This window comes from Lipotes vexillifer, unplaced genomic scaffold, assembly GCF_000442215.2.
Source record: "Lipotes vexillifer unplaced genomic scaffold, Lipotes_vexillifer_v1.1 scaffold1198, whole genome shotgun sequence".
In the NCBI taxonomy this organism is placed as follows: domain Eukaryota; kingdom Metazoa; phylum Chordata; class Mammalia; order Artiodactyla; family Lipotidae; genus Lipotes; species Lipotes vexillifer.
Window position 1 is genome coordinate 118,085 of NW_006769399.1, and position 10,877 is coordinate 128,961.

Consider the following 10,877-nt stretch of genomic DNA (forward strand, 5'->3'; position numbering starts at 1 on the left):
ATTCATCCACTAAGTAATAAATGCATTAGTTGGTTGCAGTGCATGGGGGGTACGATGCCTCAGGAAGACCAAAATATTCAGAACTTCTCCTGAAATTTGACAAAAAGTCCTAGGAGACCCCTTCCCTGGGGAAGGAATAGACACAGAATAGTTTTGAATCTACACAGTAAAATATATTACTGTTATGTATATATCTTTATTTGATAGAAAATTAATGGCGATTTTATATGTCACATCTGTTAGTTGTTTTCTCCTGTGAAAGGGAAAAATAAATATGTTAGGAGCTAAATCATATAGAACAATTATAAAACACTTATCTGAATTAGGCCTAGTCTTAGAGTCAACCACAGAGACTTGTTACTTTTATGTTTGTTCTTACTTGCTAACTCATTCAGTTATATTACAACTTAGCTTCTTGGTCTAGAATTACCATATTTGAGTTTGGGATATAGTCACAGATTCTCCCTAAGTGAATGGATCACTTATTTCTAGATATGAAATTTAAAACCTTATGTCAATAAAACACCTTTGTGTATTTAAGAATTATAAGAATGTTTCCTTATTCAGAAGAATTTAATCTTTTCCATTTGTAGTGAGCTCTGTTGCTTCCATAATCATGGATACTTCAGAATATTTCCTGTACTACATTTCATTTGTTTTTCAATCATACTTTTCATTTACATGGCCATGCTGTCATGGTTTGTTCTGTGCCTGCAAGCAAATATTCTAGCACTTTCAGTATGCATTAGAATGTAATCAAAACTAATTTGACCAAAATTTCTCTGCCAACAAGTGATTTTAAAGTGATTTAAATATAAGGGAATTCAGGAGAATTTTTCATCATTGAAGCAGGAAACCTACACATTTGACAAGAAGGATACATACAGAACATATATCTGTTTTTAAGAATCAGTATTTAAATATTAAACATCATAGCACTTTTACCAAAGTGTGACAGGATACAATACCATAGGACAAGAACCCTAGGGCTAAGTTAGGGGATCCTAAAGGGAGTCTGGGGTGCCTACAAACAAGCTACATATGGTTCCCCCAGGATAATAGTATGGGGATACTGACTGCCTTAAACACGCCAGGGTTGGGTGCAAAAAACCAGCCAATGTGTGGTTTTAAGGAAAGCTCACTTAATAACTAGAAAGCACTATATAAACATAAAATACCAGAATGTGAAATCTGGAGTCAATCTGGCTGTATATAAATTTAGGGTCTCTTAGTAAGTGTATAAATTAGGAAAGTGATTGAACCTCTCTGCACCTCCATCTCCACACCTCTGACTTTGGGGTTGTTGGGAAGATTAAGTGGGATTGTATGAGAAGCACTTTGCATAAGGCTTGCACTGCATCTACACTCCCAAAACAATCTGTATTATTAGTGCTTCATTTTTCAGATTTTTATTTGGATTGGAAAAGATGCCAATGAAGTTGAGAGATCAGAATCTCTGAAGTCAGGTAAGCTAGATCCCGTGGGCAATTATGACAGTAATTCTGAACAGGTGTTACCAAGTTCCTGCCTTCTCTTTTCACCACATCCTCCAAAACCACATATCAAAACCAAGAATAATCTTAGCTTTCATCTTTAGAACTAAAGAGTAATGGAATTTTTTTTTAAATGAAGAATTTCAGAAAAGGAACAAGAAAAACATATTTTGTTATCTAATTTAGGATGTAATTATATCAATTTATTCTGAAAATTTCTAATTCTCTTAAACACTTTTTTTTATTATGGAAATAGTAAAACCTCCATAACTGTGATAACTTAGATTTTTTTTAACATCATTATTGGAGTATAATTGCTTTACAATGGGGTGTTAGTTTCTGCTTTATGACAAAGTGAATCAGTTATACATATACATATGTTCCCATATCTCTTCCCTCTTGCGTCTCCCTCCCTCCCACCATCCCTATCCCATCCCTCTAGGTGGTAACAAAGCACCGAGCTGATCACCCTGTGCTATGCGGCTGCTTCCCACTAGCTATCTATTTTACATTTGGTAGTGTATATATGTCCATGCCACTCTCTCACTTTGTCACAGCTTACTATTCCCCCTCCCCATATCCTCAAGTCCATTCTCTAGTAGGTCTGTGTCTTTATTCCCATCTTGCCTTTGGTTCTTCATGGCCTTTTTCTTTCTTAGATTCTATATATATGTGTTAGCGTACGGTATTTGTTTTACTCTTTCTGACTTACTTCACTCTATGACAGACTCTAGGTCCATCCACCTCACTACAAATAACTCAATTTCGTATCTTTTTATGGCTGAGTAATATTCCATTGTATATATGTGCCACATCTTCTTTATCCATTCATCCAATGATGGACACTTAGGTTGCTTCCATGTCCTGGCTATTGTAAATAGAGCTGCAATGAACATTTTGGTACATGACACTTTTTGAATTATGGTTTTCTCAGGGTATATGCCCAGTAGTGGGACTGCTGTGTCATATGGTAGTTCTATTTTTAGTTTTTTAAGGACCCTGCATACTATTCTCCATAGTGGCTATATCAATTTACATTCCCACCAACAGTGCAAGAGGGTTCCCTTTTCTCCACACCTTCTCCAGCATTTATTGTTTGTAGATTTTTTAATGATGGCCATTCTGACTGGTGTGAGATGATATCTCATTGTAGTTTTGATTTGCATTTCTCTAATGATTAATGATGTTGAGCATTCTTTCATGTGTTTGTTGGCAGTCTGTATATCTTCTTTGGAGAAATGTCTATTTAGGTCTTCTGCCCATTTTTTTTTTGGATTGGGTTTTTTTTTGATATTGAGCTGCATGAGATGATTGTAAATTTTGGATATTAATCCTTTGTCAGTTGCTTCATTTGCAAATATTTTCTCCCATTCTGAAGTCTGTCTTTTGATCTTGTTTATGGTTTCCTTTGCTGTGCAAAAGCTTTTAAGTTTCATTAGGTCCCACTTGTTTATTTTCGTTTTTATGGCCATTTCTCTAGGAGGTGGGTCAAAAAGGATCTTGCTGTGATTTATGTCAAAGAGTGTTCTGCCTATGTTTTCCTCTAAGAGTTTTATAGTGTCTGGCCTTACATTTAGGTCTTTATTCCATTTTGAGTTTATTTTTGTGTATGGTATTAGGGAGTGTTCTAATTTCATTCTTTTACATGTAGCTGTCCAGTTTTCCCAGTACCACTTATTGAAGAGGCTGTCTTTTCTCCACTGTATATTCTTGCCCTCTTTATCAGAGATAAGGTGACCATATGTGAATGGGTTTATCTCTGGGCTTTCTATCCTGTTCCATTGATCTATCTTTCTGTTTCGGTGCCAGAACCATATTGTCTTGATTACTGTCGCTTTGTAGTATAGTCTGAAGTCAGGGAGCCTGATTCCTCCAGCTCCATTTTTTGTTCTCAAGATTGCTTTGGCTATTCGGGGTCTTTTGTGTTTCCATACAAATTGTGAAATTTTTTGTTCTAGTTCTGTGAAAAATGCCAGTGGTAGTTTGATAGGGATTGCATTGAATCTATAGATTGCTTTGGGTAGTAGAGTCATTTTCACAATGTTGATTCTTCCAATCCAAGAACATGGTATATCTCTCCATCTGTTTGTATCATCTTTAATTTCTTTCATCAGTGTCTTATAATTTTCTGCATACAGGTCTTTTGTCTCCTTAGGTAGGTTTATTCCTAGATATTTTATTCTTTTTGTTGCAGTGGTAAATGGGAGTGTTTTCTTGATTTCACTTTCAGATTTTTCATCATTAGTGTATAGGAATGCCAGAGATTTCTGTGCATTAATTTTGTATCCTGCTACTTTACCAAATTCATTGATTAGCTCTAGTAGTTTTCTGGTAGCATCTTTAGGATTCTCTATTTATAGTATCAAGTCATCTGCAAACAGTGACAGCTTTATTTCTTCTTGTCCGATTTGGATTCCTTTTATTTATTTTTTTCTCTGATTGCTGTGGCTAAAACTTCCAAAACTATGTTGAATAATAGTGGTGAGTGTGGGCAAACCTTGTCTTGTTCCTGACCTTAGTGGAAATGCTTTCAGTTTTTCGCCATTGAGGATGATGTTGGCTGTGGGCTTGTCATATACGGCCTTTATTATATTGAGGAAAGTTCCCTCTACACCTACTTTCTGCAGGGTTTTTATCATAAATGGGTGTTGAATTTTGTCAAAAGCTTTCTCTGCATCTATTGAGATGATCATATGGTTTTTCTCCTTCAATTTGTTAATATGGTTAATCACATTGATAGATTTGCGTATATTGAAGAATCCTTGCATTCCTGGAATAAACCCCACTTGATCATGGTGTATGATCCTTTTAATGTGCTGTTGGATTCTGTTTGCTAGTATTTTGTTGAGGATTTTTGCATCTATGTTCATCAGTGATATTGGCCTGTAGTTTTCTTTCTTTGTGACATCCTTGTCTGGTTTTGGTATCAAGGTGATGGTGGCCTCGTAGAATGAGTTTGGGAGTGTTCCTCCCTCTGCTATATTTTGGAAGAGTTTGAGAAGGATGGGTGTTAGCTCTTCTCTAAATGTTTGATAGAATTCGCCTGTGAAGCCATCTGGTCCTGGGCTTTCGTTTGTTGGAACATTTGTAATCACAGTTTCAATTTGTGTTTGTGATTGGTCTGTTTATATTTCCCATGCTTCCTGGTTCAGTCTTGGAAGGATGTGCCTTTCTAAGAATTTGTCCGTTTCTTCCAGGTTGTCCATTTTATTGGCATAGAGTTGCTTGTAGTAATCCCTCATGATTTTTTGTATTTCTGCAGTGTCAGCTGTTGCTTCTCCTTTTTCATTTCTGATTCTATTGATTTGAGTCTTCTCCCTTTTTTTCTTGATGAGTCTTCTGGCTAATGGTTCCGGGTTTGTCATATATGGCTTTATTATGTTGAAGAAAGTTCCCTCTATGCCTACTTTCTGCAGGGTTTTTATCATAAATGGGTGTTGAATTTTGTTGAAAGCTTTCTCTGCATCTATTGAGATGATCATATGGTTTTTCTCCTTCAATTTGTTAATATGGTGTATCACGTTGATTGATTTGGGTATATTGAAGAATCCTTGCATTCCTGGAATAAACCCCACTTGATCATGGTGTATGATCCTTTTAATGTGCTGTTGGATTCTGTTTGCTAGTATTTTGTTGAGGATTTTTGCATCTATGTTCATCAGTGATATTGGCCTGTAGTTTTCTTTCTTTGTGACATCCTTGTCTGGTTTTGGTATCAAGGTGATGATGGCCTCGTAGAATGAGTTTGGGAGTGTTCCTCCCTCTGCTATATTTTGGAAGAGTTTGAGAAGGATAGGTGTTAGCTCTTCTCTAAATGTTTGATAGAATTCGCCTGTGAAGCCATCTGGTCCTGGGCTTTTGTTTGTTGGAAGATTTTTAATCACAGTTTCAATTTCAGTGCTTGTGATTGGTCTGTTCATATTTTCTATTTCTTCCTGATTCAGTCTTGGCAGGTTGTGCCTTTCTAAGAATTTGTCCATTTCTTCCAGGTTGTCCATTTTATTGGCATAGAGTTGCTTGTAGTAATCTCTCATGATCTTTTGTATTTCTGCAGTGTCAGTTGTTACTTCTCCTTTTTCATTTCTAATTCTATTGATTTGAGTCTTCTCCCTTTTTTTCTTGATGAGTCTGGCTAATGGTTTATCAATTTTGTTTATCTTCTCAAAGAACCAGCTTTTAGTTTTATTGATCTTTTTAATCACAATTAAATTATCATTTCCTTCATTTCTTTTTGATTTATTTCTGATCTGATCTTTATGATTTCTGTCATTCTGCTAACTTTTGGGTTATTTTGTTCTTCTTTCTTTAACTGCTTTAGGTGTAAGGTTAGGTTGTTTGTTTGAGATATTTCTTAAGGTAGGATTGTATTGCTATAAACTTCCTTCTTAGAAATGCTTTTGCTGCATCCCATAGGTTTTGGGTCATCGTGTTTTCACTGTCATTTGTTTATAGGTATTTTTTGATTTCCTTTTTGATTACTTCAGTGATCTCTTGGTTATTAAGTAGTGTATTGTTTAGCCTCCGTGTGTTTGTATTTTTTACAGATTGTTTCCTGTAATTCATATCTAGTCTCATAGCGTTGTGGTCGGAAAAGATACTTGATACAATTTCAATTTTCTTAAATTTACCAAGGCTTGATTTGTGACCCAAGATATGATCTATCCTGGAGAATGTTCCATGAGCACTTGAGAAAAATGTGTATTCTGTTGTTTTTGGATGGAGTGTCCTATAAATATCAATTAAGTCCATCCTGTTTAATGTATCATTTAAAGCTTGTGTTTCCTTATTTATTTTCATTTTGGATGATCTGTCCATTGGTGAAAGTGGGGTGTTGAAGTCCCCTACTATGAATGTGTTACTGTCGATTTCCCCTTTTATGGCTGCTAGTTTTTGCCTTATGTATTGAGGTGCTCCTATGTTGGGTGCATAAATATTTACAATTGTTATATCTTCTTCTTGGATCGATCCCTTAATCATTATGTAGTGTCCTTCTTTGTCTCTTCTGATAGTCCTTATTTTAAAGTCTATTTTGTCTGATATGAGAATTGCTACTCCAGCTTTCTTTTGGTTTCCATTTGCATGGAATATCTTTTTCCATCCCCTTACTTTCAGTCTGTATGTGTCTCTAGGTCTGAAGTGGGTCTCTTGTAGACAGCATATATATGGGTCTTGTTTTTGTATCCATTCAGCCAATCTGTGTCTTTTGGTGGGAGCATTTAGTCCATTTACATTTAAGGTAATTATCGATATGTATGTTCCTATTCCCATTTTCTAAATTGTTTTGGGTTCGTTATTATAGGACTTTTCCTTCTCTTGTGTTTTTGTCTAGAGAAGTTCCTTTAGCATTTGTTGTAAAGCTGGTTTGGTGGTGCTGAACTCTCTCAGCTTTTGCTTGTCTGTAAAGGTTTTAATTTCTCCATCAAATCTGAATGAGATCCTTGCTGGGTAGAGTAATCTTGGTTGCAGGTTTTTCTCCTTCATCACTTTCAGTATGTCCTGCCACTCCCTTCTGGCTTGTAGAGTTTCTGCTGAGAGATCAGCTGTTAACCTTATGGGGATTCCCTTGTGTGTTATTTGTTGTTTTTCCCTTGCTGCTTTTAATATGCTTTCTTTGTATTTAGTTTTTGACAGTTTGATTAATATGTGTCTTGGCGTATTTCTCCTTGAATTTATCCTGTATGGGACTCTCTGTGCTTCCTTTGTGTGATGTTTGTTGTTTTTCCCTTGCTGCTTTTAATATGTTTTCTTTGTATTTAATTTTTGATACTTTGATTAATATGTGTCTTGGCGTGTTTCTCCTTGGATTTATCCTGTATGGGACTCTCTGTGCTTCCTGGACTTGATTAACTGTTCCCTTTCCCATATTAGGGAAGTTTTCAACTATAATCTCTTCAAATATTTTCTCAGTCCCTTTCTTTTTCTCTTCTTCTGGGACCCCTATAATTCAAATGTTGGTGCATTTAATGTTGTTCCAGAGGTCTCTGAGACTGTCCTCAGTTCTTTTCATTCTTTTTTCTTTATTCTGTTCTTCAGTAGTTATTTCCACTATTTTATCTTCAGGTCACCTATCCGTTGTTCTGCTTCAGTTATTGTGCTATTGATCCCTTCTAGAGCATTTTTAATTTCATTTTTTGTGTCGTTCATCATTGTTTGTTTGCTTTTTAGTTCTTCTAGGTCCTTGGTAAACGTTTCTTGTATTTTCTCTCTTCTATTTGGAAGATTTGGGATCATCTTTACTATCATTATTCTGAATTCTTTTTCAGGTAGACTGCCTATTTCCTCTTCATTTGTTAGGTCTGGTGGGTTTTTGCCTTGCTGCTTCATCTGCTGTGTGTCTTTCTGTCTTCTCATTTTGCTTAACTTACTTTGTTTGGGGTCCGCTTTTTGCAGGCTGCAGGTTCGTAGTTCGTGTTGTTTTTGGTGTCTGTCCCCAGTGGCTAAGGTTGGTTCAGTGGGTTTTGTAGGCTTCCTGGTGGAGGGGACTAGTGCCTGTGTTCTGGTTGGTGAGGCTGGATCTTGTCTTTCTGGTGGGCAGGTCCACGTCTGGTGGTGTGTTTTGGGGTGTTTGTGGCCTTATCATGATTTTAGGCAGCCTTTCTGCTAATGGATGGGGCTGTGTTCCTGTCTTGCTAATTGTTTGGCATAGGGTGTCCAGCAGTGTAGCTTGCTGGTCGTTGCGTGAAGCTGGGTCTTGGCGTTGACATGGAGATCTCTGGGAGATTTTGCGGTTTAATATTACGTGGAGCTGGGAGGTCTCTTGTGGACCAGTGTCCTGCACTTGGCTCTCCCACCTCAGAGGCACAGCCCTGATGCCTGGCTGGAGCACCAAGAGCCTTTCATCCACACGGCTCAGAATAAAAGGGAGAAAAAAATAGATAGATAGATAAAAAGAAAGAAAGAAAGAAAGGAAGGAAGGAAGAAAGGAAGAAAGAAAGAAAGAAGGAAGGAAGATAAAATAAAATAAAATAGGTATTAAAATAAAAAATAAAAAAATAATTTTTAAGAAAAAATTTTAAAAAGTATAAAAACAAAAAACGGACATACAGAACCCTAGGACAAATGGTAAAAGCAAAGGTATACAAAGTCACACACAGAAGCATACACATACACAGTCACATTTCCATTTTGGAAAAAAAAATATATATATATATATATATATAACTTTGTTCCCAAAGTCCACCTCCTCAATTTGGGATGATTCGTTATCTATTCAGGTATTCCATAGATGCAGGGTCCATCAAGTTGATTGTGGAGATTTAATCCTCTACTCCTGAGGCTGCTGGGGGAGATTTCCGTTTCTCTTTTTTGTTTGCACAGCTCCCGGGGTTCAGCTTTGGGTTTGGACCCGCCTCTGCGTGTAGGTCGCCTGAGGGCGTCTGTTCTTCACTCAGACAGGACAGGGTAAAAGGAGCAGCTGTTTCGTGGGCTCTGCTCACTCGGGGCGGGGGGGCGGGCTGGTAGGGGTACAGAATGTGGGGCGAGCCTGCGGCGGCAAAGGCCAGCGTGACGTTGCACCAGCCTGAGGCGCGCCGTGTGTTCTCCCGGGGAAGTTGTCCCTGGATCACAGGACCCTGGCAGTGGCGGGCTGCACGGGCTCCCGGGAGGGGAGGTGTGGATAGTGACCTGTGCTCGCACACAGGCTTCTTGGTGGCGGCAGCAGCAGCCTTAGCGTCTCATGCCCGTCTCTGGTGTCCACGCTGATAGCCGTGGCTCGCGCCCGTCTCTAGAGCCCCTTTAAGCAGCGCTCTGAATCCCCTCTCCTCACGCACCAGGAAACAGAGGCAAGAAAAAGTCTCTCGCCTCTTCGGCAGCTCCAGATCTTTTCCCGGACTCCTTCCCGGCTAGCTGTGGCTCACTAGTCCCCTTCAGGCTGTGTTCACACAGCCAGCCCCAGTCCTCTCCCTGGTATCCCACCTCCGAAGCCCGAGCCTCAGCTCCCAGCCTCCGCCCGTCCCGGCGGGCGAGCACACAAGCCTCTTGGGCTGGTGAGCGCCGGTCGGCACCGATGCTCTGTGCGGGAATCTCCCCGCTTTGCCCTCCGCACCCCCGTTGCTGCGCTCTCGTCCGCGGCCCCGAAGCTCCCCGCTCCACCTCCCGCAATCTCTGCCCGCGAAGGGGCTTCCTAGTGTTTGGAAACTTTCCTCCTTCACGGCTCCCTCCCTAGGTGCAGGTCCCGTCCCTATTCTTTTGTCTCTGTTGTTTTCTTTTGCCCTACCCAGGTACGTGGGGAGTTTCTTGCCATTTGGGAGGTCTGAGGTCTTCTGCCAGCGTTCAGTAGGTGTTCTGTAGGAGTTGTTCCACATGTAGATGTATTTCTGATGTATTTGTGGGGAGGAAGGTGATCTCCAATCTCCGAAGGTGATCTCTGCATCTTACTCTTCCACCATCTTGAAGCTCCAACAACTTAGATTGTTATAAATTCCTTTTGAGGAATGCTGTTCATTCTGGCACAGTTTTTTGTTTGTTTGTTTGTTTTGTATTATTGCAAAGTAAAGAATAATTATGCTGTAAGAATAATTCCATAAAATTTGGAATTTTTTCAGGCAATAATAAGACTCTCATGCACATTCCATGGCAGATGAGAGAAGACAATAAGGAATTGTTCATATGGAGTAGCATTGGCTACTTTAGGGCAATGAAAATTTGATTTATTACTTTTATTGGCAAGCTTTTCATTCTATAGTTATTTTACTTTAATTGAAACTAACTCACTTTATTTGTCTTTTAAACTCTTTTTAGCCAAAATATACCTGGAGACAGACCCTTCTGGAAGAGACAAGGGGACGCCAATTGTCATCATAAAACAGGGCCATGAGCCATCTACATTCACAGGCTGGTTCCTGGGCTGGGATTCCAGCAGGTGGTAAACTGAGTTTTGTAAGAAAAAGCAAACAAACAAATAAACATTATGGGGCAGCTGTCCCATTGCTGTTTGGTGGGGAGAAAGGGGGAGCTTGTTTGTTTGTTTGACTTTAGAAAATTAACCTCAGCCATGTGGCTGTTTTTTAATGCTTAGTACTGGTTTGAAATTTCTTTTAAACTGGAATTTTCTTATGTTAGTATTTTTAAATAACTTAAAGTAAACTTTTGTTATGGACCGTATTAGCTCTGCTGGATCCTGGCTTATATCTTTTATATGACCTTTTAAAGGAGAAAAGCTATGCTCAGTCTAGGGGAGTTTGTCAGGAAATTTTACAATTCAGGAGTGATTAGCCAAACTTAATATATATCAGAGAAGAAAGTTATAAATGCCTTTGAGGTTATTCTCCTTTCTGTGTGTTATGTTCAAAAGAATCACATACTTGCAGTAAGTTTTCCATTAAGATAAGTTTAAAAGTTTGCTGTTTTCCTTCTTTAGCCAATGTGATTTTGATACCATTAACT

At 38.7% G+C, this 10,877-nt stretch overlaps 1 protein-coding gene across 1 annotated transcript in view; it reads left to right on the forward strand.

Moving 5' to 3' along the window:
* The window catches only part of SCIN (scinderin), an 80,568-nt gene extending 69,924 nt beyond the window's left edge, over positions 1-10,644 (forward strand). Inside the window, exons 15-16 of the mRNA XM_007445587.1 lie at positions 1,406-1,466; positions 10,233-10,644. Of these exons, the coding sequence (XP_007445649.1) occupies positions 1,406-1,466; positions 10,233-10,360 (189 nt within the window). The 3' untranslated portion in view covers positions 10,361-10,644. The remainder of the gene's footprint in view (positions 1-1,405; positions 1,467-10,232) is intronic.
* The last annotated feature ends 233 nt before the right edge of the window (positions 10,645-10,877 follow it).